Here is a 27,436-nt window from a genome sequence, read left to right on the forward strand (position 1 = left end):
AACCCAACAATCTCAGGACTTGCTTCCGGCTGGACAGACGCTGTCAAGTGTCACTCTGACCCCACATCTGCACAGGGCTGGTGCTGCCCAATCCATGCCTGCATATGAGAAATACCAGATGGGTCCCAAGAGCCTTGTTACCACTCTTGATTGTCCTTGCTGCTCAGCTGTAAGACCTCTAAAGAGTGATTTCCAGCTGAGACCAGCCCAATGCAGCTCCTTTCAGCTCATGGGGTGAGGGGAAAGGGGCCTTCATTCTGGCTAATCTGAACCAAATCTCCCCTGGAGGAGTGCAGCTGCTGCACCAGCCTTGAAGAGTATGTTAGGTCATTGCTTTCTCCCCCTCCCCATCTGTCAAGGGCTCTAAGTGCTACCCTGGAGAAATCTTTGTACTCGGGGGAGTGTAGTGATTGCTACTGGGCCTGCTCCCTGTATAGGTGCCCAAGGGGGGAGGGAGACTCCTTCTTTTTTGTACCTGTGCAGGGATGGGCACAGTATGTTGGTAAAATAAAGGGTGCTTAAGAGCAAATCTCACTAGCGCAACCCCTCAAAATCAATAAAATTACCTGTAAAGACAATACATAGTACATCTACAGCCACATCTGCCTTCCTATGTATTGCCAGTGCCCCATCCAGCATGCAAAGCACACTCTGCTTCCCCATCACCTGCTCCAGCCAACACACAACCCTAGCGAGCCAAGGGCTATATATAGTGTGGCCATCAATTGACTGATGTAACACCAGCCTAGCAGTTTACAACAACCACAGAGGCAGGGAGGAGTCCAGCCGAAAAGCAGAAGGCAGCCGTGTCTACCAGGAATAGCCTGCTTGTTGCATTGTGTTTCCCACCCTGCTGCCTCCCCGCCTCTTCCCTTGCAAAAGGAAAGGGAGAAACGACGTCTCAGTTGTGGAGATACCTGACCAAAAACATCTCTCGTCTGTTGGCGTGTCAGATCTGGTTGTTTGCTTACAGCCTTTGACCCTATCATGGCCTCCAGTCTAAATGCCATCTTCCTTCTTCTCTGGCTCCTTCAGCATGGAGGTAAAAAGTCCTTTCTGTTCCTTTTGTTTATGCTTCCATTTGGTCACATCACGGCATTTTTTCAGCTGGTGTCTTTTGTTAATTTCCAGAGAGCCCCCTCTAGGAACTTGCACATTCCTGCTATTTCTGTCTTTTAAACATTCTGTCTTTTAAGAACTCATAACGAAAATCCAGAAGGGAGGGGGAATATGGAAGTAGTGCCGTGTAACCTACATTAAATGGTTCAGGTTCTCTGTGGCAAGTTCTTCTCAAGCTAATGGCTCCAGGGATTGACAGGAGGGTAGGTATTGGTATCGGCCCTGCATTGCGACAGTGGCACTTTGTGTGAAAGCCAGGTTCATGTAAACCTTGGCATTGTTATACAGGGTGAACTGAAGATGAGGATGATGAATGATCATGCCCTAGACTCGAGAATGGGGAGAGACCACTCAGTGACAGAAAATTAGCTCCACTGGCAAATGGAAAGAAAAAGCAGTTGGCTGGAGCAGCTCTGATGATTTTTTGATAACTTTTAAAATGCTTTTGCCATTCCTCCGCTCCTATTGTTCTCTATTCATTATTATGTCAAATGCTTTGAGATGGGAATTGCAGGTGCTAACACAAACAGATCAAAGGTTGTCTAGTGTTTAGAACTTGACTTGTGATGTCAAAGGGACGGGGGCATATACCCTGTGAAATGGGCTTTCTATTGGCATTTTCACAATATATGGTGTTCCCCTTGAGCTTTTTTGTTCTTTATGCTAAACAAAAAAGGGAACAAACCTAGAGGCAGCATCTCCTCTTTGCTTCTGCAGCCTCTGTTGTAACTTCCTATATATCACCACATGGTAAATTGCAGATGCACATATCTTTCCAATTGTCTGACAACAATCAGGGGAATGATTTCCCCTCTCTCTTAAAGAGATATTATCATGCATGGCTACTTCAGGTCTTCACATTTCTGCCAATAGTTCCTGTATCTTATGTGCTGACTCGCCCTTTGCTTTGCTGTTTAGAGTTGCAAAAGTTTTGAGTGCTGAAGCTGCATCCTCTTAATATTTTTCACGGTCTCAATACTGGCATACACAGTGTGTGCAATTTCCTTCCTCACTCTCACACCCCACGTACCCAAATACACAGTTACACTGACACACACCTTTGCACACTGACACAGAGGCATGGGATTTTAGAGGTGTTATACAAAACATCAAACCAGAGTTAATTTCCATTTTTGTTAGCCATAACATATTCTCACACACTGAGTAATCAGCAACAGAGGGTCCTGTGGCACCTTAGAGACTAACAGAAGTATTGGGAGCATAAGCTTTCATGGGTAAGAACCTCACTTCTTCGGATGCAAGTGAATCTGAAGAAGTGAGGTTCTTACCCACGAAAGCTTATGCTCCCAATACTTCTGTTAGTCTCTAAGGTGCCACAGGACCCTCTGTTGCTTTTTACAGATTCAGACTAACACGGCTACCCCTCTGATACTGAGTAATAAGTCCACTTCCTCCCTTCTTCCGCCTTTCAGCATGCTAGAGTTTTAGAAAAGAACTCACAAAGAAAAAGGGGAAGCCTGGGATTGCAAGTGTATCTAAAACCACACAATATTTATCTAATGGACTCTATAGACCACACAGGAATTGCCTTGCCAAAACATACCAGTGGTCCATGTAGTCCAGTATCATCCTGTCTCTGACAATAGCCAATCCTGGATGCGGCAAAGCTGGATGCAACCCCCATGATAATGCATCTAATTGTGTGTGTGTGTGTGAGTGAGAGAGCGAGTGTGTGTAATGCTAATGATTATCTCCTATTGTCTAGGACGGCAGGTTGCAGGACAGAAGGTCTCAGTAAAACAAACCCCCCTGATCCAGGTCTCTTTTGCCAATGAAAATGTATCTATGAAGTGTCTGGTCAGCTACCCCTACATGAAGGAATACACCACCTTCACAATCTATTATTACTGGGTGAACTCAGAAGGCAAGAGAGTCACCATCAAAAATTGTTCCGTATCTGAAGCAATCCCCACTGGACAGATGAACCAGACAACAGAGAAGGATTACCCATATACAATTGGGCCATCAGAAAACCCCCCTGCTACTGGCACCTACTACTGCGAGGCCAGGTGGAAAAGCACAACAGAAAAAGGAAATGGGGTATTCATCCTTGTTAGAGGTAAGCTCCGACTGCGCCTCACCTAGCCAATGAGAGATCAGAAGAAGAGGTTTGAAAGGCAAAATCTGGCTGGAGTTTCCCCATAAAGGGGTGATTTTTTTTTTTTGCCCTTTTTTTCTTTACATCAAAACAAGGTAGAAACTAGTAATACCTAGCACTTGGGTAGCACTTTTCATCTACAGATGTCAAAGTGTTTTACAAAGGAGGTAAATAGCATTATCCCCATCTTACAGATGGGGAAATGGAGGCACAGAGAGGCGAAGGCCTGGTTTACACTACAAAGTGTTGCCAACATAGCTATATCGACTAGGAGTGCCACCTTACTCTAATCCGTACAAAATGCAACTGCAAATATCTTCTTTGCCTGCTGTTCTGATCACATGACCTCCTCTTTGGAGCTCTTCACTGGCTCCCTGTCTTACACCATATCAAACTCATTCTTTTAGCCCTCACTTTCAAGGCCCTTTCATGGCTTTGCCACCCTCTGCTTATCCATGTCTGTCACATGTCCCTGTTTCCTGCGCTCCACTGTACCACCCGTGTCTTCCCCAGTCTACTTCTCCCACAGAGTCTTGTGCTGAACTGTGTGTGGGAGTGGGGGGTGTGCGTGGAGGGGGTGGGGACGGGTTCAGGACTGGAGCAGCAGAAGGTGAAGTGTCAGGCGTGAGGTACAGTGGCAAAGTTGGAGGCGCTGGGAAAGCTTGCAAGGGCCTACCTGTACCTGATTCTGTCCTTCACTATCAGTCTTCGTTTTGGGACCTTTCACTTTCACCCAGGATGTGATTTAAAAGAAAACATATATTAAAAGATATGTTCTTCAGAGCTGCTTGTGAGTTTTAGCCCTCTGACAGCTATTGAATGGAAAAATTGGGGGTAAAAATGAACAGTGGGTTCTCACCTCCACTCATGCCATGAATCATTTGCCTTCTTCCTCACAGACACAGGGTACAGAGAGCCCTCCCCGGGCACATGGAAATTTCTCATCGCTCTTACCACTATCCTCACCATACTGAGCATCACTGGAACAGCTCTGCTGCTGTGGAAGAGAAAGGCAAGTCTTAAGAAAAGTAGTACAGGCGGAGCTGGTAGCGATGCCAGTAGCTAAGGTTTCTTGACACTTCCCATTATAAGACCCTATTTTCGGTAGTTAGTAACTTTACCAAACTTTAACTGTTTGTACTGAAATTTTCCATGCTGAGAGTCTACCTCAGACTGTTGGGTTTTTTTAAGTTTCAGCAAAAATGGTTCAGCCATATCAGAGAACAAGATGAAGGGTAAATACATTGTTTTGTTCATGTTAAAAGCTCCTTGTGTCAACCAGACTGTGTGTGCACTATCCCCAAAGAGCAACTGAGCGTGCTGCAGCCCAGGGCTGCCAGACTGAGCAGGACTTCCCCTGCAATCGCTTCTCACAGCAGCTGGGGGTGGCTGTGTCACCAGGCGCAGGAACTCAGAGCCCAAAAACTCTCTCTCCTATGGTCCCAATGCTCCCTCACTGCTGGCACCCAGGCAGTGTGGTGGAGAAGCATCCAGTCTGGAATGCAGAAGGGCAGGAGCTAGACCCTGGGGAAGGTGTGCAGTGGAGGAAACAGAATGGACAAGAAGCCTTGGGTGGATATTGGGATTGGCTGGATAAGAAACTGGGGAAAAGGGGTGAGGGACACTGTGGGGCAGGGGGTGGGATACAGGAACTAGTTGGGCAAGGAGACTGGGGCAAAGAGAATGAGGGGAGACTGAGATGAGAAGCCCAGAGAAGGAGACTGGGACTGGCAGCTAAGGTCAGGAAAGAGTGGATCTCCAAGGAGAAGACTGGGACTAGGATGACGAGCTGGGAACAGGAGGAAAATGGGAGGTGGATCAAGGGGAGAGGAAGAATCAGGGCTGGGACAGGAACAGACTAGTGGGGTCAGGGCAGAAGGGGTCAGGTCTAGGGGAAGCAGGGGCATAAGAGTCTGTGCTCATTGGAGCATACTACTCTCAAGAACCTAGAATGGAACCTAGGATTCCTGAATCTCAACATTCCTCTGCTGCCAGCAAATATCTGTGTAACCCACAGCAAAGTGTGTGTCTCATCCACCTCTGGTGGCTGGTCTACATAGGGGATGGCAATCTACTACTGCATTCAGTGACACCGCTAACTCAAGTGGCAAAGATCTGTGCTGTGGACTTACTGCTTCCAGTTTTTCTGATAAACCGTGTGGGTATCAATATGATTCCACATGATGACATTTCTGATTTTCCATTTCACTATTTTTAAAAACCTGGGATGTTACATACAAAAACCTACAGTAAAAACATTATTCATGTTGAAAAGTCAAGCAATTAAAACATAGGAAATGCCAGAATTAAGTTTGCCTATGCATCCTTGAGTTGAGCCACTTATGTGTATGCCTTATGATAGCGTCTTTAGTTACATGATTACATGCTATTTTTTCCATTGGACCTCTGCCTCATCTCAGCACAGGATGGACAGTACTTACTTAATGAGCAACTATTCAATATTTTGGTTTCTCTGCATTGTTCAAGGTGTGGCCCTAGGCCTTATTTACTGCCGCCACTCAAACATTGCTCTGCAGATGAATTATTAATTTCCTTATGGACTTTTCTGTGGCATTTATAACTATAGTGTCATGACCCAAGTCCTGAACCCAGGTCTACAGGGAGGTCATCACTCTCCAACCCTCCATTTATTAGCTTGCTGGGATTAGCTAGACCTGGCTTTCCTTGAAGCCCAGCTCATCTAGGAGGCTCCACTCTGAGTCCCAATTGGTAGAATGCTGGGCCTCCTGATTGGCCTACTCTCCCTACTTAAGCCAGAAGGAGGAACAGGAACTTGCTGGTACAACTGGTCTCCACCCTGCTTTGGGTGCCTCTCCCTGTACTACCTGCTCTTGTCTCCTGGTCCTGACCTCCTGGTTTCCTGACACAGCATGATTCCTGACACAGACACCAATTCTGTGAGTGCTCCATCTTACAGGGTTTAGGGGAAGGGGCGGAGTGGGGGCAGGTCTGAGGCGGAGCAGGGACGGGAAGAGGCGGGTTTGGGTGAAGGGGTGGAGATGGGGCAGGACCTGGGGTGGAGTGGGGGTTGAGTGCCCCTGGGGAAACTTGGAAGCCGATACCTGTGATTCCTGGTATATAACCCTTGGCTCTTGACCTTCTGGACCCTGGCTCTGAACCCTGGTTGGTGCGGGACCCTGCCCCACATTAACTACTAGGCATGCCCTTCTCTGATATTCATCCAAGAGTTCTGAAGGAACTTAAGAAATTGCTGAACTACTAATGTGATATGTAACCTATCACTTAAATCAGCTTCTATACCAATAGCTAATGTGGAGGATAGCTAATGTGATGCCAATTTTTAAATAGAATCTCCAGAGGTGATCCTGGCATTTGCAGGACGGTAAGTCTAACTTCAGTACAAGGCAAACTGGTTGAAACAATAGTAAAGAACAGAATTGTCAGACACATAGATGAACATGATTTGTTGGGGAAGAGTCAACATGGCTTTTGCAAAGGGAAATCATGCCTCACCAATCTATTATAATCTTTGAGGGGGTCGACAAAGATGATCCAGGGGTTGTAGTGTACTTGGACTTTCAGAAAGACTTTGACAATTTCCCTCACCAAAGGCTCTTAAATAAGCAGTCATGGGATAAGAGGGAAGGCTCTCTGCTGGATCAGTAACTGGTTAAAAGATAGGAAACAAAAGGTAGGAATAAATGGTCGGTTTTCAGAATGGAGAGAGGTAAATAGCAGTGTCCCCCAGAGATCTGTACTGGGACCAGTGCTGTTCAATGTATTTATAAATGATCTGGAAAAAGGGTAAATGGTGAGGTGGCAAAATTTGCAGATGATACAAAATTACTCAAGATGGTTAAATCCAAAGCAGACTGTGAAGAGTTACAAAGGGATCTCACTAAACTGGGCGACTGGGCAACAAACTGAAAGCTGCAATTCAATGTTCATAATGCAAAGTAATGCATATTGGAAAGCATAATCCAAATTATACATACAAAATGATGGAGTCTAAATTAACTGTTACTACTCAAGAAAGAGATAGACTCATAGACTTTAAGGTCAGAAGGGACCATTATGATCATCTGGTCTGACCCCCTGCATGATGCAGGCCACAGAGCCGTCCCTACCCTTTCCCTTGACTCTGCTGTTGAAGTCCCCAAATCCTGTGGCTTAGAGACTTCAATTGGCAGAGAATCCTCCTGCTAGCGATCCCTGCCCCATGCTGCGGAGGAAGGCAAAAAACCTCCAGGGCCTCTGCCAATCTACCCTGGAGGAAAATTCCTTCCCAACCCCAAATATGGCGATCAGTAAAACCCCGAGCATGTAGGCAAGAGTCTCCAGCCTGACCCTTGTTAGCCATTATACTATTTACCTGCCATGGCACAGTATTCCTTTGACTAAAATCATGTTTTTCCATTAAACCATTCTCTCCATAAACTTATCTAGCTTAATCTTAAAACCAGACAGGTCCTTCGCCCCCACCGTTTCCCTCGGAAGGCCGTTCCAATATTTCACCCCTCTGATCTTGTAGTCATTGTGGATAGTTCTCTGAAAACACCCACTCAATGTGCAGCCGGAGTCAAAAAAGCAAACAGAATATTGGGAACCATTAGAAATGGGGTAGATAATAAGACAGAAAATATCATAATGCCCTTATATAAATCCATGGTACACTGACACCCTAAATACTGCATATAGTTCTGGTCGCCCTATCTTAAAAAAGATGTATTAGAAATGGAAAAGGTACAGAGAAGGTCAACTAAAATTATTAGGGGTATGGAACAGCTTCTATACGAGACGAGATTTAAAAGACTGGGACTTTTCAGCTTGGAAAAGAGATGACTGAAGGGGGAATAAGATAGAGATCTATAAAATCATGAATGGTGTGGAGAAAGTGTTATTTACTCCTTCACATAACATGAGAATCAGGGATCAACCAATGAAGTTAATAGATGGCAGGTTTAAAACAAACCAAAGGAAGAACTTTTTCACACAATGCAGTCAACCTGTAGAACTTGTTGCCAGAGGATGTTATGAAGGCCAAAACTATAACTGGGTTCAAAAAATAATTAGATAAGTTCATGGAGGATAGAACCATCAATGGCTATTAGCCAAGATGGTCAGGGATGCAACCCCTTCTCTGGGTGTCTAGTCTCTGACCACCGGAAGCTGGGAATGGGCGACAGGGGATGGATCACTTGATCATTGGCCTGTTTTGTTCATTCCTTCTGAAGCACCTGGCATTGGCCACTTTCGGAAGACAGGAGACTGGGCTAGATGGACCATTGGTCTGACGCAGTATGGCTTTTCTTATGTTCTTATTCGTAAGCTCTTATGAACATGGCATCAAATAAATTAGAGGAGGAATGAAGAGCTGGCCAAGACAACAGCTCTTGAATCCTGGAGCACCACAGTTTTCATAATGCAGTCAGAGACAGATTATTTTTCTGATTTAAAAAAATTACAATTATTAGACATTAATAGGAGAGAGAAATCAGGGGTGAGAACCTCTCTCCTCCTTTAGCCCAGTAAGGGAACTGGAGTGAATAAAGGAACGCTAACATTCCTGGTTCCAGTCAGGGCAGGATTTCCCCAGGGCAGGAACTGCAGAAGACAGCTACACACGTCTTCCTAGCACACTCACAACTCCTGGTGTGGGGGTCATGTTGGTGTGGGGTTGGTAGAGGGAGGGGCAGGACTGTAGCATGCAGTTTTGCATAGCATTCAGGAGGTGACGGGCAGCTTTCCAGGAGGCCCCCAGCCTCTCCAGTCCTCAGAGCATCCCAGGATTGGGAAGCCTGAGAGTTCTGTGCTGTGCCTTTTAAAGTTTGTCTACACATGAAAATTAATCTGGAATAAGGTAAAGTGTGACTCCAAAATGGATTAAGCTAATTTGGAGTTAGGCACTCCTTCTGGATTAAGAGCATTCACACATGGTGTTAATCAGGAATAGCTATTCTGGAATAACTCCCCTGTAGGCAAGCATCCAAAAAGGAGTGCAGGAGGGAGCTCAGGGATCAGCGTTTAGGAAAATTGTCAGGCTTTTCATTTTCCATTGTAGGCAAGTATGTTTGACCCTCTTTATCTTGTGGGGCTGCTCCTCTGCCTCAGGACTCTGCAGTACTACCTACCTCAAACATCATGAGATGCCTCCTTCCCCCTCAAAAAATAATGGGTATGAGATGGGAAAAAAAATGATTAATTTTTTGTATTTGTCTTCTGATTATTCCAGTGTTGCTAATTCACAGATTTTATTGTGAATCTTCCAATATGCGGTGCTTTGCTTAAAATCCCAGCTCCTGGAGTTATGTGATTACAAGAGAATCTCAGCTTTCACTTTTTTTTAAAAAAAAGGTAAATTTCCAGGCCTCAAAGATTGTGGTGTTTGAAAATGTGGAAACCAAAAGAACCAACATTTTTATTATTTTAATCTCATGATTTTTAAACCAATTTCATCTGTCTGAGCACTTCGGGTTGGCAATGCTGCCTGGTCACAGTCCATATATGAGATCATTTCAAGTTGAAAATTCAATCTAAAATTCATCACACACACACACACACACACACACACTACGGTTGCCAATTTTGTTTGGAGATATTCCTGGAAGTTCCATCGCATGACATAATATTTAATTAAATATTAATCTTTAATTCCTGGAGACTCCAGGCCAATCCTGAAAAGTTGGCCACCCACCCCCTTCCCTTCCAAGAAGGAGACTTCGCTTTCTCTCCTCTCTATCTCGGGGTGGGAGAGACGTCATTCGTTCCTACTTCTGTTCTCAGAACTCATCACTTACCTTTCTCTGGTCACACTTTCCTAATCCCAGTATTGCCTGCCCCAAAACAGTCAAAAATAATGAATCAATCCCCTCGCCCCAAGTGAGATTGGCTTAGACAATGAGATTTCTAAAAATAATAAAGGTGGGACTCTTTTTATTTGTCTTCTATGTTTTGTGCTGTTTGTATTCACACTTCTGAGTTTTCTCTACACTTGTGAGGGCTAGACACTTCCTTTTTTTTTAATGAAAGCTGAGACTGTGGTGTATTCACATGACCTCAGTAGCTGGGGCTTTTGGAAAAACTCCAAACAGCATGAGACTTGCAATAAAATGGCAACACTGCATCCATCCCCCCCAGTGACCCCCCCATCTTTCCTCCCTTGCCATTTTATCTCAGGTTCCTTCCTGCCCTCTGCTTCTTCTAGGGTGATCAGATGTCCCGATTTTATAGGGACAGTCCCAATTTTTAGGTCTTTTTCTTATATAGGCTCCTATTACCCCCCACCCCCATCCCAATTTTTCACACTTGCTGTCTGGTCACCCTAGCTTCTTCCACAGTCTCCTTTACTTTCCCCTCAGTCCCTCTGCTGCTACCACTCTCCCTTCTTAGCTCTCTAGATTGTCCTGTCCTCCTATATTCACTTACTCCACCCCCACCCCACCTGCCAGTGTCCTTCCCTGTGCCCCGTAATCACCTCCTCTTTGCATGGCCCCTCCCTGCCTCCTGACAGCACACACCTTTGCTAAAATGTAGCCTGACTTTAAGTCTCATTGGAGACACTAGGAGGTGGTGGCCCTCTTTTCTAGGGTCAACCTGACTGCCACCTGCACAGGCTGTAGGGAAATGGTAGCCATCTTAATTAAGAGCAGCCTGGCATCAGGCCCACTAATGGGGTATGGGAAATGGTGCCCATTTTGGGAAAGGGCAAAACTTTGTGAGGTTGCTCCTGTTCATCCCTACATCACAAGAGGCTTCAAGTCAAAATACCCAACATGAGTCTCACAACAAAAATGTGATTGCTGGCAACTCTCTAAAGTCACAATCTCCCCCCAGTATCCTGTGGGTCCTGAAGCAGGGGAGCAGCCTGTGTGAGACTACAGCCTTACCCCCTGTGCCTCATCAGGGTGTTCACCTAGCTCAGGCCTCTATGATGTCTCTTTTCAGAGTAGCAGCCGTATTAGTCTGTATCCTCAAAAAGAACAGGAGTACTTGTGGCACCTTAGAGAATAACAAATTTATTTGAGCATAAGCTTTCGAGGGCTACAGCCCACTTCATCGGATGCATAAAATGGAACACACAGCAAGAAGATATTTATACATAAAGAGAGCATGAAAAGGTGGGAGTAGCCATACCAACTGTAAGAGGCCAGTCAATTGAGATGAGCTATCAGCAGCAGAAGAAAAAAAACCTTTGATGTGATAATCGAGATGACCCATAGAAGGTGTGAGGAGAACTTAACATGGGGAAATAGATTCAATTAGTGTCATGACCCAACCATTCCCAGTTTCAAACCTAAGTTAATTGTATCTAATTTACATATTAATTCAAGTTCAGCAGTCTCTCTTTGGAGTCTGTTGCTGAAGTTTTTTTGTTGCAAAATTGCCACCTTCAAGTCTGTCACTGAGTGGTTAGAGAGGTTGAAGTGTTCTCCCACTGGTTTTTGAATGTTATAATTCCTGATGTCAGATTTGTGTCCATTTATTCTTTTGTATAGAGACTGTCCGGTTTGGCCAATGTACATGGCAGAGGGGCATTGCTGGCACATGATGGCATATATCACGTTGGTAGATGTGCAGGTGAATGAGCCCCTGATGGCGTGGCTGATGTGATTAGGTTCTATGATGGTGTCACTTGAATAGATATGCGGACAGAGTTGGCATCGAGCTTTGTTGCAAGGATAGGTTCCTAGGTTAGTTTTTATGTTGTATGGTGTGTGGTTGCTGGTGAGTATTTGTTTCAGGTTGGGGGGCTGTCTGTAAGCGAGGACTGGTCTGTCTCCCAAGATCTGTGAGAGTGAGGGATGGTCCTTCAGGATAGGCTGTAGATCTTTGATGATGCGTTGGAGAGGTTTTAGTTGGGGGCTGAAGGTGACGGCTAGTGGCGTTCTATTATTTTCTTTGTTGGGCCTGTCCTGTAGTAGGGTGACATCTGGGTACTCTTCTGGCTCTGTCAATCTGTTTTTTCACTTCAGCAGGTGGGTATTGTAGTTTTAAGAATGCTTGATAGAGATCTTGTAGGTGTTTGTCTCTGTCTGAGGGACTGGAGCAAATGCGGTTGTATCTTAGAGCTTGGCCGTAGACAATGGATTGTGTGGTGTGTCCTGGATGGAAGCTGGAGGCATGTAGGTAAGTATAGCCATCAGTAGGTTTCCAGTATAGGGGTGGTGTTTATGTGACTATCACTTATTAGCACAGTAGTGTCTAGGAAATGATGTCTCTGTCTCTCTTGCCTACCATGTGCTGTGATGCTGCCAATTTGTTCCAGGCCCCTGTGAAATCACTGCCTTTCACCCTGTGTCCTGTGGGTCTGCAGCCCTGATTCCAATCTGATTAATCACTCTCTCTCCCATGCACCTGCCAAACTACAGGCCTTTGGCCTGAACTTCAGGCCCTTGGGAGATTGTTCAGGCACTCAGGACTATTGGTACAGCCACAGCTATCAATCTTGTGAATGCCGGATAGTAGTGGGCATGGAAGCTTATCATCCTTATAGTGTGTATGGAGAAGGAGCTAACCTGCTTTTTAAAAACTAAACCCCAAAACGTATCAAAGCAGTGCTGATGCTGGGTTTTTCAATCACAATTTGTTCTGTGTTTTGTGTCTTATGAGAACTAAATGAGGGGTTTTGTGTATATTTGTAGATATTTGATTGGCCACTTGCAAATTATTGTAGAATTTCAAATAAATAGCCGGTAGGCTTCTTTCTCCTTTTGCTTTGGCTCGTCTTTGACTAAAATGCCACGATTTGACAGGTGATTCCAGACCTCCCATTCAAATCTATATTGACTCCCCGCTTTAGTTTGTCTAGTTACGGGCCTTCTGACCCCTCCCTTCCCCTGGGGCCTCACCTCATAAGCTATGTTTATACTGCAACTAAACGCCATCGGCTGGCCCGTGTCAGCTGTCTCGGGCTCGCAGGGCTCGGGCTACGGAGCTGTTTAATTGTGGTGCAGACGTTTGGGCTCGGGCTGGAGCCCAGAGGGTCTCAGAGCCCAGGCTCCAGCTTGAACCCAAATGTCTTCACCACAGTTAAATAGCCCCGTAGCCTGAGCCCTGCAAGCCCGAGTCAGCTGACACAGGCCAGCTGAGGGGGTTTAATTGCATTGTGGACACATACCCATAGAGGTAGTGACTGTGAATTGATGTGAGATGCAGACAGTGCCCCTCCTCCTTAGCAGGAAAAATGCTGTGTCCACATCACAACCAAAATAGTTAATCAAATGGAGGGAAAATAAGCACAGGTTGCATTAGCACCAAGGCTGAGGACAAGCCCCTTCCCTTACTCCAGAGAGTTTAGCCAGATATCTTCCAGGGGCTGGGGGTGGGGGGGACTGGCTGATATCTCCAGATTTTGAGTTGACCCACAGATTTATTTATTTTTTTAACACCAGAAGGGACCGTCTAGGCTGACCTGCTGTATAATGCAGGCCATAGAATTTCTTAACGCCAGTTATCTAGGCTTGAAGATTTAAATGTTTATCCCTAATTACTAATGGATTGGAAAGTAGTTCATCATCCTCATGTGATTTGAGACAGATGTCATCCTGCTTCTTTCCCAATAGGACAGAAATACTCTTCAAATACTTCTGCCTTTTCTGCATTGTTATTAACAATTTTCTTCAGCCAGAAGAGTGCTTGTGGTGGCAGTGATTTCCCTGCCCCATGTTGGTAGAATGACACTCTCCTTCACAAAAGGAAAACCCCTCCACAAAGTCATGAATGAATATTGCCTTGTATTATGCTGCACCTTACATTTCTGTCCTTTGTATACACAGCCTGGGAGGGGGTGATGACCTTGTCAGATCTCACAAGCTAAGCGGGGTTAGATTTGGTCTGTAGTTGAATGGGAGAGCTCTACGGAAGACTCATTTGTTGAAGGAAATGGTGTTGGTGATTCCAGAAGAGGTCATCTTCATTCAAGTCAGTACTGGACCAATGCCTGAGTGTATTACTGACCAATAAAAGGTCTCTTGGTACTCTTCTGAAGGGTTGTGATGTTAGCACTAGTTTCCTGACCAAGTCCCATTTTGAGTAATTGCATTCTGCCCTGCTAACATTCCCCCTACAGTTGCAGCTGGGTAGGGCTGCCTTTATTTCTTATTCTACAGCATTGCTATGTGCTGTTAAACAGGTGCATGCTCCACCCCAGAGATGTCTGTATTGTAGAAGTCATTTTTATGTAAACACAGAGTCTGGTTCACACAGTTTTACACCAACTTTAACCCAGCTGTTTTCACTGGTTTACACGGGTGCGAGAGGAGGGTTGAGCCCACTGTTTTCAAAGCGGTCTTTTGGGATGAAAGTGCTATAGAAATGTGATTCACTAGTTATCACTGATCATGTGTGAAGTACAAGATTCATGCAAACATTTATTTCACATTTTGGAATGTTGTGTGTTTACAACAGACCTGTCATTTAGTGTCTTGTCCTAAGTTGGTGGTGTGTCCTGGGAGATGCCCAGATGTCCTCCAGAGGTGCCCAGACCTAAGCACAGGAGCCCAAGCCCCTTCAGGAAGCTCAGAACCATCTGGCTCCATCTACACTGTGAGTACCACCAGAACTACCCTCATCCCCAATGTGGCCTACTGCTAGACCTCCATGTGTACACCAGCATGGCACCATGTAAAAACAGGGTGATCTGGGGGTGTGGAGGAGAGAGACTGCTGTCCATTCACCTCAGTATAAGGAAGGATTTGATTCTAAAGATTGGGTTGGCGAGGAGGCAAGGCATCTGCTTATGCTGTCTTCTCTCTATAACTTTTGCCTTCTGTTCAGAATAAAATTGACACCCTTTTACCACTCCTGACACTGGCCCAGGGCAGCTGTTTCCATTCGCCTAGCCTGGTGGTGGCAATGCTTCTGTTTACCCAAGGAGGGGAAGGAATTGCTTAAGATGGGCAGCAGGGCAAATGTGGAAGGGAGTAAAAGAGTGAAAGTGAGCAGATAAGAATATTGGCTGAATATCAGGAAACCTTTTCTGAGCATGAGATCTATAATGGAGTGCAAAAGTCTCACAAGGGGAGAGATGGAAGCTCAGTTGCATGAATCATTTGTGACTGGACAAAGATCTGGAGAATGTACTGTAGGGAATGCTAATGCGCTGCCAAGAAGGGTGGGATGCTGATGTGGACAAGAGGATGGACTAGGTCTTTTCTAGCTCAAACTTCATGGGTTCTTATGAGGCCAGTAGGGTTTGGTTTGGTTTTTTAATTTTTGGAACTGAGGTTTTTTAAAAAAGCAGCTGGAAATACCAGAGTAATAATTTGGGGGAGGGGAATTAATTTCATAAATCTTTTACTTTCAGAAATCAATTTCTTTTTAATTCAACTTTTTAGTAAACATGGAGAGTTTTTCTGTAAAAGTGGATGATTTCTGCAAGGAGGTTAAAAAAAAATTCCAGTCCAGTTCTTGCTCAGTCAGCGTTGTCATGCATCCTCAGCATCATCTTAATTACACATTCCGTCATGTTGTCTCGTTCAAGGTGTCTACCTGAAGTTTAAAATAACAGTGTTTTAAACCCTGGGCCAGCTTTGTGAAAGCTGCTGAGGTTCCTAGGGAACCCTGGCAAGAACATAAAGGTGCCATTCGCTGGGATGAAAGCCTCCTCCAGCCTAGCTACCCAAGGGTGCAGATTGCACTCCTGTTTCCCGGTGCCTGTGGGTGTGAATCTAGCTAATCTAACAGGACAGGGTAAAAAGGAATGTTGTGGGGCCTGAAGCTCTTCCTTTGGTCCCATCTACACTATGAGACGCTAGTGTGGTGCTGGAGCTGGTTACCATACAGTAGCACACACAGCCTGATTTCTCTGTTGCCAAGGTGGATTAGGGGTTTGTGGGGCCCTGGGCCAGAGCAAGTGGGGGCCTCTCTCCACCTTTTCCGCCTGCAGTCTCCCCATTGTCCTCCCCCCTGACAGGGCGCTGGGTCAGGGCGTGGGCGCTTCCCCTGCCCGCCAGGTGCTCCTGCTGGGGAAATGGGGTTGGGGCACAGGGGCTTGCTCTGCCCCACCAGCCCGCGACCCCTGCCAGGGAGCGGGGGCTTCCCCTGCTCCCCCGCAGGAGTGCTGGGCGGGCAGAGTGGGTCTGGGCATTGGGGCGCCCATATTTCCAGGTGCCACCCAATTGGCTAGGGCCCCTGGGCATGGGCCCCATTGGCCCAATGACTAATCCACCATTGCTTTGTTGCTGGGAGAAAAATGCACAGGGCAAGAGACTGTCTGTGACCAGCAGCAGGAAAGGAACGGAGAGCAAGGAAATGAGAGGAGAGCTGTGGGTGCGTGCACATGCATGTTGGGGGCTGTGTTCCGAATGAGTGGCCAGATGAAATAACTGTTAATGTTCGCCTCTTTTAAGGGGCGAGTGGGGGTAGGAACCACATGATGCTCTACTCATTTTGGCTGCCCAGTCTGTCTCAAGGCCCCCAGGCAACCCCTCCCAACACATTCTGCTCTTCTTTAAATCATGATAACTTTGAGCCTGAACATTTATAATTCCCAGGGAAATGAATGGGGTGATAGATGCTCAGCTCTTCCCAGGATCAAACCCAGTCACTTGCTTTTTCTCTTTGCTGTATTAAGAGACATGACAGTCTCATTCACTTTGCAATCCCTCCCTAAGAGCACCTTCCCCTCCTGCCTGCCTAAGCTCCTCCCATCCTCTTGTTGCCAGAGAAACAGCAACCTTGGCAACCTGCTGTCATCCTTGAAATACACATGGAAAAGTCCTCCTGATTGTTTTATTAGATCCTCCGGGCAGATCTGGAGCATCATTCAATCTGACATGCATCTTTAGTGACACGATTATCTGAGGGACAAGGAGATGCTCACACGTGTAGGATGTGTGTGTATGTTTCTGCATGTACCTGTGTGTGAGCATTCAGGGCAGAGGTTATTTCCCGGAGGCCCCCCCTAGCCCTCCCCCCATTCAGGGCTTCAGCTTCAGCTGCGGGGCAGGGAATCTCGGGGCTTTAGCCTCATGGGGTGGGGGGTGGGGGTGCCCTAGGGTTCAGGGCTTCTGCCCTGCGGGGCACCCAGGGCTCAGGGCTTTTGCCCTGCGGGGCACCTATATTGGGGCTTGGGCTCCAGGCTTCAGCCACAGAGCCAGCTCGCAGCCCCCTAGAGATTTGAAAATATTTACCAGAGCTCCACTCTGGACAGCTCTGGCTGAATTTAAGCCCTGATTCAGGGGGGAGTGTGTGGGTGTATGTATGTAAGTGTGATTTAGAATGTGTGTGTGAGCTAGACTCTGTGTGTGTGAGAGAGAGAGAGAGAGAGTTCCTATATTATTTCTGCATTCTAAGGAGGAAAAATAGTTCCCGGTTTAAAAAACAAATGCAAATTGTCCCCATTATAAGTGACTATGAAGTTCCCACCTTTTGCTGTGCTGTTGGGCATCAGGACATCAGCTCAGCCACTCTTTCCATTCCCAAATGCCCAGCGTGATTGTGACTGGAACCTGGGAGTGATGTGCACTCTAGTGCCAAATTGTACCATTCAGAGCTCATCTTGCTTGCAGGTTCACCTCCTGTCCCACCGAGCAATGAATGTCCCCCACAGAGGAGGGTCTTATTCTGCACTGTGTGAAGAATTTGGAGTAGATGGAGGCAGGTGGGAGGGGCCCTGCTTTCTTAGATTTATATCCTAGGGAGAAAAAAAATCTCGTCATGTCTCCATGATTCAAAATCATGACAAGGACAGGGCTGCCCTGTTCGGTTAGGGCAGGAAGCAGTTTCCAGGACTTTTGCAGACTTTGGGGATGCAGGCTTTAGGCTCATCAGAACTCAAATTTAGGATGGATGACAATCCCTGACCACAGCAGGCAACTGCATTTTTTCACCTCTATGCACTGCATGTTTGTGATGTGACACAAGCCCTCTTTCCTCTACCCGCTCTAGTGCCTAGAATCCCACCAAGCTGAGGTCTATTCTGTCCTTGAGGATAACACGAACAGCTTGTCGCTTGAGAAGAATCCCACTGCTACAGTAAGTCTCCTCTCAAGTAATCCTGACCCTGTCCTGCTGGGGGTTCCCTTTGAAATTGGGCCTGGCATAGAAACCACCACAGAGCTGCTGTGCCCGTACAAAGGCAGTAAATCTAACTGCCGCTTCCACTCCGCCCACCCCAAAAAGGAAAGGCTGAGTTCCTCCCGCCCCTACACTGGGCTTATGCATGTTGAATCTTTCTTCTCTCTGGTTAAACAGTTGGTTTGTCAAACATTATTAGTTCGGGGAGGCCTGGTTGATATAGGTGCTGCGATGTGAGATTTACTCTGAGGCATGGTGGGAGATTTGAGATAATTTCTGGCAGTGGAAACCTCCATGTGTGCAGACCAGACCAGGCCTTCATGGAATATGGGCTGGTCCTGCCCTCCAATATGGCCCTTTTGGACTGCTCAGGCAGTGCAAAGATCAGGCAGCTGAAGAGTCGGCCAGCATGGAGAGGTCCTTGAATATGGGCATGGCTGGGACACTGCTGAACCCAGCCATCCCCAACTGGCATAACAGCCCCCTCAGGGCCATTACCACGGGCCAAAAGTTTAAAGCAGCTCTGAGACTGCTCTAACTTCTGCCAGGGTTGATGCAACCCCTGACAGCCGTGGGGATCAGGGAAAGGGAATGTACAGCCATGTTAGCCTCCTCTGCATTCTGGTCCTACACTGAGTGCAGGTCGGCCAGCCCTGGAAACTGGGCTCGGGGTGTTCTGAACCCTATTTATCATTTGTGTTTTCCCCTTACTGTCAAGATGAAAACCATATTGAGTGAAATGCTTCTTGAGCAACTGCTCAAGAGATCGACAAGAGTCAGCTGCTTAACAGAAGTGATGGGCTAATAAAAGTAGAGCAGAATTGTGCCCTATATGGCAGGGGACATTTTGGAGCACTCTCAAAATGGGTGTGCCTCTCTTAGGTGGACTCCTGTGCAGGTTTCCCTGTACTGTGTGGGTTTGTTTGGTTTTGTTTTGGTGTGGGGTTTTTTTTTTTTTACAAAAACTTTGGATTCAATGACTTTTCCCAGTTGTTGCTGTTTATTATTGTGAGCGGGGTGGAACCCCTGCCTAGCAGTTAGTCTCTGGTGGCAGCCTTGCCTACTGGTTAGGGGTAGGGGAACCCAGGCCCTCCCACTTCACCACGTTCTGACCTAGGACACTCTTGGGCACCACAGGGAAGGCAGTCACTTTGTGTGGTCCAGTTAACACCCTTCCCTGGGTCTCTTCCTACCACTCTGTCCCTCCTTGGGGTGTGTCATGGCTTGCAGTTATCTCTGTAACTTGTTCTGTGGGCCTTTGCAAGCTAAGGAGTCACAGCTTCATGCAACCACTCTCCTCCTGAGATACCTTCCTGGCACAGTCCCTCCATCACAGTGGCTGCAGCCCCACCTCTCTCTCCACCCACCAGCCTGTTGTGCTGAAGAGACTCTCTCTTAAGGCCCTCCTCCAACTGGAGCATGCCCAGCAGGCCTGCTGGGGCAGGGCTTCCTGGGCCCAGAGTTATTCCTGCACCCCTATCTCTCTCCAACGTGAGGTTTGTCCACCCCATCACAATTACCTTTTGCACTCAATTTGGAGAGTAAAACAAGGTTTGGTGAGTTTTGCCTCATTTCCAGCTGGTTTCACTTTCTGCTTCTTGTGCATATTATGTGTCCAGGATCCAATAAGTAAATAATGTCTCACATTACCTACAATAGTAGAACAACAAGGACAAGGACAGAAAGGAACAACAAAAATAAATCATGTTAGCACAGCGAAAGGGCTCTTGTTTACAAACTACCTCCAGCCTGATCCATTTCTAACTTCAGAATCCAGTTAACGCCAATTGTTTCCCACTGCCAAACTCTTTGGAACTCCGTGTTCAGAATCTGCTGGGCATTTCAGGTGCTGTAACCACACACACCTTCGCCACAGTTCTTAAACTTGGCACTGGTCTGTTTGGGTTGCAAAGATAGGAGGGAAAGTTTTTGGTTATAAAAAACAACCACCACCACCCCCGATTCCTTAGTTTTATTAAAATTATTATTGTAACAGAAGCATTTCTATTCATATTCTCTTGTCTTACTAAACCTTTTAGGCCTGAACCTTCTTGGCAAGTTGAAAAGTGTAGTGTGGACAGTGCCTAGCAGCTGAATCCACCGCTAGCACATGCGGATGCAACTCTGAGTGTGGTCCTCCAACTGCATATTGACTTTGGAACATGGCATAATAGGAGTTGCTATATTGGATCAGACCAATAATCCATCTAGTCCAGTATCGTGTCTCCAATGAGCAGCAGCAGCAGCTTCGGAGGAAGAAACCCTGCAGTAGGCAGTTATGGGGAAGTTTCCTCCTCTCCTCAAATAGTTAGAGGTTGGCATATGTCCCAAAGCTTGAGTGGTCATATCCCTTCCAAAACTCTTGTTTATTTTACAAATATATTTACTATTATAACATTGAATAGTCCAGTTATCCATAGAAATGTCTGGTACTTTTTGGAATCATGCCAAGCTCTTAGCCTCAGTGATATCTGTGGCAATGAGCTCCACAGACCAATTGTGCACTGTGTGAAAAAATATCTCCTTCTATCACTTTTACATTTTTACTACCTTTGAATTTCATTGGAGGCCCTTTCTTCTTGTGTTCTGAGACCAGAAACACAGGAGATTCCAACTTCCCTTTTATCCCATTCATTCTTTGTTAGACTTTAATCATGGCCATTCTTCTTTGGGCAATCTGAGCAATTCAGCCAGGGAGTTGAGACGCTGTGTACACATCATGTTGCTCTTCACTAAATATGGAACACTCAGCGTGTTATCAGAACCCTGGTACTGCCACATGCCAGCCCGTTAATTTGGAGGTTAGAGTGTTCGGAGAGTGGATGCTAGGGCAAAGTGACCTGTTACTGAGTGATGTGGGTATGTCTTTTGTAGCTTCAAGACATGAACATCTCGCAGCCAGACAAGACTGAAGATAGAAATGAAGACCGTGGGAAAACAGAGAAGAAGAAAAAGAAGAAGAAAGAAAAGGTAAGAGCTTTCTACAGCCCTGCCATGAAAAGCAGCCTCATACCTTGAGTTCAGCTGATCACATCATTCAGAAAGAAAAGAACTAAGCATTGTAGTGATGTTTTAAATCTCACCCTCACTTACCACGTGTCCTGTGTCCAGACTCAGCTCTGCGAGGGGACAAGGATGGAGGGGCGGTTCTCTAGCAGGTGCAATGTTAGGAATGGAATGGGAAGGTTTGCATTAGGCAGCTCCCAGCTGCTTACATGCCAGCCTCTGTCTGCAATGAACACAGAGTGATTGAAAACAGGAAAGTCATGATAAACATGGTGGGCCAGATTAATCTGTGGTGTAATTCCATCAAAGTCAGTGAGGATAAATTTGGCCCAAAATGTCCATGGCCTTCCCTGTGCTAGAGAATTTTGATGTGCTGCCTGCCACTGCAGTCCGTAGCTCACCTGTAACACATCACATGCCCACACATAAAATTACAATCAATACTCCACAAGTATTTGCGCTACTATTAGGACAGGACTTGCTTTGAGCAAGGCTGGCGACTGTTGCTGCATTGACACTGGTGATTCTTAGATTCACCCACCATGGCGCTAGCACTGGTGCCGTTTCCCCAATGCTAGTAATAGTGGGAGGGCTAGTAGAGAGTAGGTGCCAGTGATTTTTTGCCACCCTTTCCGGTAATTCTGCTCACGGTAGTCCTAGGCAACATGATGATAAAATGCCAGTGATTGATTTAGACCAGCGCTCTAACTGTTACTACCACCAGCACAGTGGCTGTGTTTGCAAGGAATGCCATATGTGGATGCAGGGCATGAATGCACCCATAACTGGAAGGCTGATGTGAGTGCACTGCACCACTGCAATATCCACCAGTTCAGCTAGTAATGAATAGGTCAGTTCTCTGGTGTACATGTGCCCTTTGGAGAGTGCACAGTTGGCTTTTTTTGTAAAATGTTTCCCATTGATGCCCCGGAGGAATTGCTAGTGTAGACAGGGCTTCATGCAGCCACTGGCATTTCAACTACTCAGTTGTCTAACCTTGCTCACAGCAACAGCAGGAGTATGTGACCCAGTGCTTAAAATGTCCGTGTCTGTCGGTGCCTTGTCTCTGCAAGATACAGTGGTGTAGAAAAGATTCAGCTATTGAAGAAACAGAATTGGGAAGGTCAGGGAATTCCTCTTTCACAGAATCCAGACTGATTTATTTTTTACTTTTGGAATAACCAAGATCAATCCCCCTTCCCAAGTGGATTGGGTTTTTTTGGAACAGTGGAAAATAGGAAGCACCTTTGTGCCTGGAGCAGGGTTATTAATGTTCATCTCCGGGGGAGCAGCATTCCACTGGCTGAGTTAATTCCATTCTGTGGATCACTAGTGGCCATTGCTAGTGGAAAGAGTTGCAGAGGATACTTCTTAAGAATCAATCTGGCTGTTTGAATAATTTTTCTCCATTTCTTTTTTCTTTTTACCATTTTGTAGAAATCTCAGCAAGAAACTCTGGAAGAACCCTTTGATACCCTGTATGAGAATATCTAAGGGGAAAGACTGAGCGTGCTTGGACTATACATCTCTGAGTATGAGGGAACTGCCCCTCACATCTTTAGTATCCATCTGAATTCTCCAGAGACTCATGACACACTTATGGCAGAGCCCCACCCTAGTCTCTTTCTAATCTGTCCTTTATGGACCTCAGAATTCCTCTGTTCTGATCTCAGGGTGGCCCAGGCTGCATGGGTGCTCCTGCAGAGGATATTGCTTTCAATTATTTATAAGTCTGACTTTTAGTGATCGTTTTAGTCAAGAACTGTGCAAGTTTCCCTCACCCGGCTATGGCGATGCATTTGAGTCTTGATCTATAACACTTGTTGTACAATACAGGGACCCCACTACTTTTTTTGACAGTGCACCTCAATCCTGATTTGCAGCCCATGCTATCCCACTCCTAGCTCTCTCCTGTCATGCCAATATGAACTTGATATATCGTCTAATGAGGACCTGATTGGGAGCCACGGACCCCTGTCGCCGCGTTCCCTTTCTCAACAACTTCAAGCTGAAACATGCTGATGCGTAAAGCAAACTGACCTGCTAGCCCTGTACTGTAACTGCAGATGTACAGTACAGCCCTGTGCTGCTCCAAAACAGTCTGTCGGATTCAGCTCTGCAAGGTGAATATTTTCCTTTGAATGCAACCAGCGGAATAGGGTGGGGAGAGGCAGCAAGAAAAGAGATGCAGAAAATGAAGCAGGCGTCTTCCCTGCCTGTGGACATGTCTCATTGGTGATGTTCCTCCCATGATAAACTATTTGGAGACAGGGCTTGCGAGAGCAGCTGCCCTGCTGGAGTCTATCCTGTTTATAACCCTGTCCCAGGCTGATGTCCCTTCCAGGAAGGGTGTTCAGAGGGAGAGTTAACATTCTTCTTTTTAATAGCAACAAAGAGTCCGTTATAGACTAACAAATGTATTGGAGCATAAGCTTTCGTGGGTGAATACCCACTTCGTCCGACGCACGTTTTTAATAGGTATTGTTACATAGTGTGATTGGTTTTTTAAGCTTTGGTGTGGGCAGATGTAATATCTTGGGGAGAAATGTTCATCCCATTGAAGTCAGTAGGAGTTTTGCCATTTATTTCAGTGGAGCCAGGATATCACTCCTGGTGTTTAGGGTGGTATTTTAAAAAATGCAGCTAAACCAGTTTATCAGACTCACAATATATGGAGTAGAGGCCCTGTGTGTGAATTTTCCATCCAAGCTCTTATCCTTGCCATCACATGGATCTAGCTCAGGGGTGGCCATCCTGAGCCTGAGAAGAAGCCAGAATTTACCAATGTACATTGCCGAAGAGCCACAGTAATATGTCAGCAGCCCCCCATTAACTTCCCCCACTCCAGCCTCTAGCGCCTCCCCCTCTGCTCCATGCCTCCCGCCTGCTGTGATCAGCTGTTTTGCATGTGCAGGAGGCTCTGGGAGGTAGGGGAGATGAGGGGGGCACAACACGTTCGGGGGAAGGGGCGGGGACGTTGGGGGAAGGGGTGGAGTGGGGGCAGGGCCTGGGGCAGAGCAGGGGGTTGAGCAGTGAGCACCCCTCGGCACATTGGAAAGTTGGTGTCTGCAGCTCAAGCCCTGGAGTCAGCGCCTATGGGAGCCGCATGTTAACCTCTGAAGAGCCACATGTGACTCCGGAGCCACAGGTTGGCCACCCCTGATCTAGCCTATCAGCTGAACTTACACTCATTGTAATTCTGATGGGAAAGGAGTGACATTAATTATATTGTATAACTTGATCAAAACAATGGATCAAAGAGCTGAAGATGTTGTACCTCAACTTTTCTAAAAACAAAACAAGAATCTGTAGAATAAGCTGAAAGGAATCATACAAATCTCTTTAAAGAAGAAAATCAAATTAAAACTGATCTGAAGGTCATAGGATCCTCTCCAGTTGTAGGTAATATTGCTATACTTCAAAGATGGGAGGCTATGGAAAATGTTTCCAGGGCTTCCAGGCTTCCTATACTGTTTTAAGAGATAATCTTCTTATTGCTTTGCTCATTTATTAGAAGAAATTTAAAATGTGGAATCTGTACTTTCCTTAATGATAACTACTTTTCTCTTACCGATGTCTAGAAATTCATTGACGCAAGGACCCAGTAAAATTGTTTTTCCATTTGTAAATGTTTGTGATCATTCTGAGACAGAATTTTAAAACAAATGTTTTTGGGGTCACCGGGTTTTAATGTTTCCTGAGTTGACATGGGAAACATGAGTTAGAAAAAAAAAGATTCAGACTTAAAGAATTTGCAAAATTGGTGCAATTACAGTAAAAAAAAAATTCCTTGCCAAGTTTTGAGTAATGTTGGTGATAAATGATATATTTTAATTGATTACCATGTGTCAAGAAAATCTTTAGAACAAGCTGATAGATTAGATGGAGTTAACATTTACCAAAATAAAAAACATTTGTAATTTTGTTTTAAATATGGCATTTTATAAGCGCTAAATGCTTTATGTACAACTGGAAATTTCTTGAAAAGACTCTCTTATGCAGTGTTGATAACTGCCTTCTGGTCAGTCTCTTGTTCGTCATTTTCTTTTGTGCTTTTTTCCCTCTAATTCACTATTTACATCTGACCAACTATATATATTATATACTTGGGATTATCAAAAATTATAAAGTAATTGAAAGAAAGGGTTGTAGGATAGCGTAATTCCCTCATTCTGTACTATGGTGGGAAGATGGTAGGCAACAGGTTGGAGGCACAATGACAGATTCTGGCTAGTTAAGAAAGACAGTCTGAATTCCAGAGAAAAGTTGGAAGGTCTGTGCAGTTTAAGCCTGATCCAAAACCCACCGAAGTCAATTGGAGTCCTTCCTTTGATTTAATTGTGTTGTGGATTGTCCCATTGAGAGTAGAAGATTGTGCAAAAAAGGAGAGATCATTATGAAGATGTGTAGCTGCAAACCAGAAATACCCCTTTAGCATCACCAACTACCGAGAGAATGAGACACCCCATGGAATCAAGGAGGAGAGCATGTGGGGTAAGTAGTGTTTAAGACACAGACGTTTTCCAGGGAGACCTGTAAAGAAAGGCCTCCCACCAAGGGAAAGAAAGGTTATTAAAGAGCATTTAAATAGCATTGGTGTGATGAATGTGGTGCAGAGAAAATCAGTAATTATTTGGCTTTGTATTTGTACCTAACTGTCTGGCCCAGGCGGTGGGTGCAGGGGACTAATATTATTTGCCTGTATTCCACAGGAGGAAATAAGTTAGTTTTTAGTAACTGTCAGACAGCTTAAACAAATGAAATAAAGAAACAGAGCTGTCAGCCTCCCGGAATCTGGTTTTATTGGCTTGTTGTGCTTCTTCCACACACATTTTTGCTCTAAATTAAATGATTGTTTTCCCTTCCGAAACATGTCTCTAGGCCAGGGACTGTTGGTGATAGCTGTGATCTTTTCCGTAGCCATAACACTAATACACATCTGCATTTAGCTTATGACAAGCATGTGTACTTTGGTTCCCCGGTACTAGGAACACTTGAGAGTAAGGCTCTGTTTGCAGCTAGGGAATTGCAGAGAGAGAGTGGGGAAATCTCATGTCAAACTGAGTATTGGATTCAGTAGGACTGCACTCCCCGCCTTCTTCATAAAAGAAGAATGACTGCCCTGTATGAGCTCTAGTCATATTGGAGGTAATATTCCCCTTCTCCCACCCTCATGAGTGAGCCATCAGCAAATGTCCTGAAGCCTGTACTTTGATTGCCTTTATATCATTGTCTTAGCCTGCATAGCTACACATATTGTTAATGGTGCTAAAATTATCTATCCCCTGTTTAAAAATCCTGCCACAACCCCTTTCAGTGACCTTCTGCAACAAATTCCAGTTTGACGATGCAGAGATTGGATATATTTTTGGTATTACTTTTTTCTTTTTCTGCAGCGTACAAATCTTTTTACTGTACCATCTTTTAACAAGCTCTACAGTAATACATTTTTATTTTGCCCTTTATCTGTAATCAAGAAACACAAAAGTCATAACAAATAACTATGATAAAATGTATGGTCTAAGGTGTAGGGTTTTTTCCCCCTTTTCTCTTCTTCTTCTTTGATGACACCTGTATTACCATAGCACCTAGATGCCTCCGTCAGGATCGAGGCTGTTCTGTGGTAGGTGCTCTGTCAAACAATATCCCAAAGAAACAAATAGATTTTACTGTTAGGCACGTTTAGCCCCACTCCTTCAAGATACTGGGCACCCTCTATGAGAAGCTTGCAGGCTGAGGGCCGTTGATGGGAAACGGTATTGTCTTGTGGGTGATGGTTGGGTATAGTGATTCATGGCTTTGTGACCTCCAGGCTGAAGACATCCTTGAATACCATCAACAGGTTGCATCCAATGCAGTGTCTGTGGCAGTATAAATCCGTGTGTTTCCCCCCCAACAAGACAATGACCCCTGCCTGCCATGAGCTGCACTAGCTGCCTATTGTTTAGTGAATGAGATTCAGGCTTAGTATTTAAAGGCTTATGTATGATGGGACCTGTCTGCCTTTGAGACCTTCTGTGTCTGTCTGTTCCTTTTAGCCCAGTGCGATGAGCAATTTGAATATGCTGACCATCCCTACATCCAGTCTGAAGAGAGCAAAGGCAGGCTGTGCGGTCTGGATTGCTTTTCCCATCTGTATTCATTGGTGCACATCTTGCTTCCCACCTGGGCTGGGGTCGAGACTCTCTTATC

At 45.6% G+C, this 27,436-nt stretch overlaps 1 protein-coding gene across 1 annotated transcript; it reads left to right on the forward strand.

Annotated features, from left to right (window-relative positions):
• The first annotated feature begins 825 nt into the window (after positions 1 to 825).
• NFAM1 (NFAT activating protein with ITAM motif 1) lies at positions 826 to 24,157 on the forward strand. Its single transcript, XM_054016278.1, has 7 exons — positions 826 to 1,042; positions 2,846 to 3,199; positions 4,138 to 4,250; positions 14,627 to 14,764; positions 18,110 to 18,196; positions 21,113 to 21,208; positions 22,682 to 24,157. Exons 1-7 carry the CDS (start codon positions 988 to 990, stop codon positions 22,736 to 22,738), a joined length of 900 nt encoding a protein of 299 aa, XP_053872253.1. The 5' UTR covers positions 826 to 987; the 3' UTR covers positions 22,739 to 24,157.
• Positions 24,158 to 27,436: the final 3,279 nt, after the last annotated feature.

Source organism: Malaclemys terrapin, chromosome 1 (genome assembly GCF_027887155.1).
Source record: "Malaclemys terrapin pileata isolate rMalTer1 chromosome 1, rMalTer1.hap1, whole genome shotgun sequence".
In the NCBI taxonomy this organism is placed as follows: Eukaryota; Metazoa; Chordata; order Testudines; family Emydidae; genus Malaclemys; species Malaclemys terrapin.

What these genes read in the sequence shown, in the direction of transcription:
- NFAM1 (XM_054016278.1), top strand. Translation starts at nt 988, where the DNA reads ATGGCCTCCAGTCTAAATGCCATCTTCCTTCTTCTCTGGCTCCTTCAG. An exon ending in CTGGCTCCTTCAGCATGGAG is followed by an intron (nt 1,043 to 2,845) that starts GTAAAAAGTCCT and finishes CCTATTGTCTAG; the next exon opens with GACGGCAGGTTGCAGGACAG. An exon ending in CATCTGGCTCCATCTACACT is followed by an intron (nt 14,765 to 18,109) that starts GTGAGTACCACC and finishes TACCCGCTCTAG; the next exon opens with TGCCTAGAATCCCACCAAGC.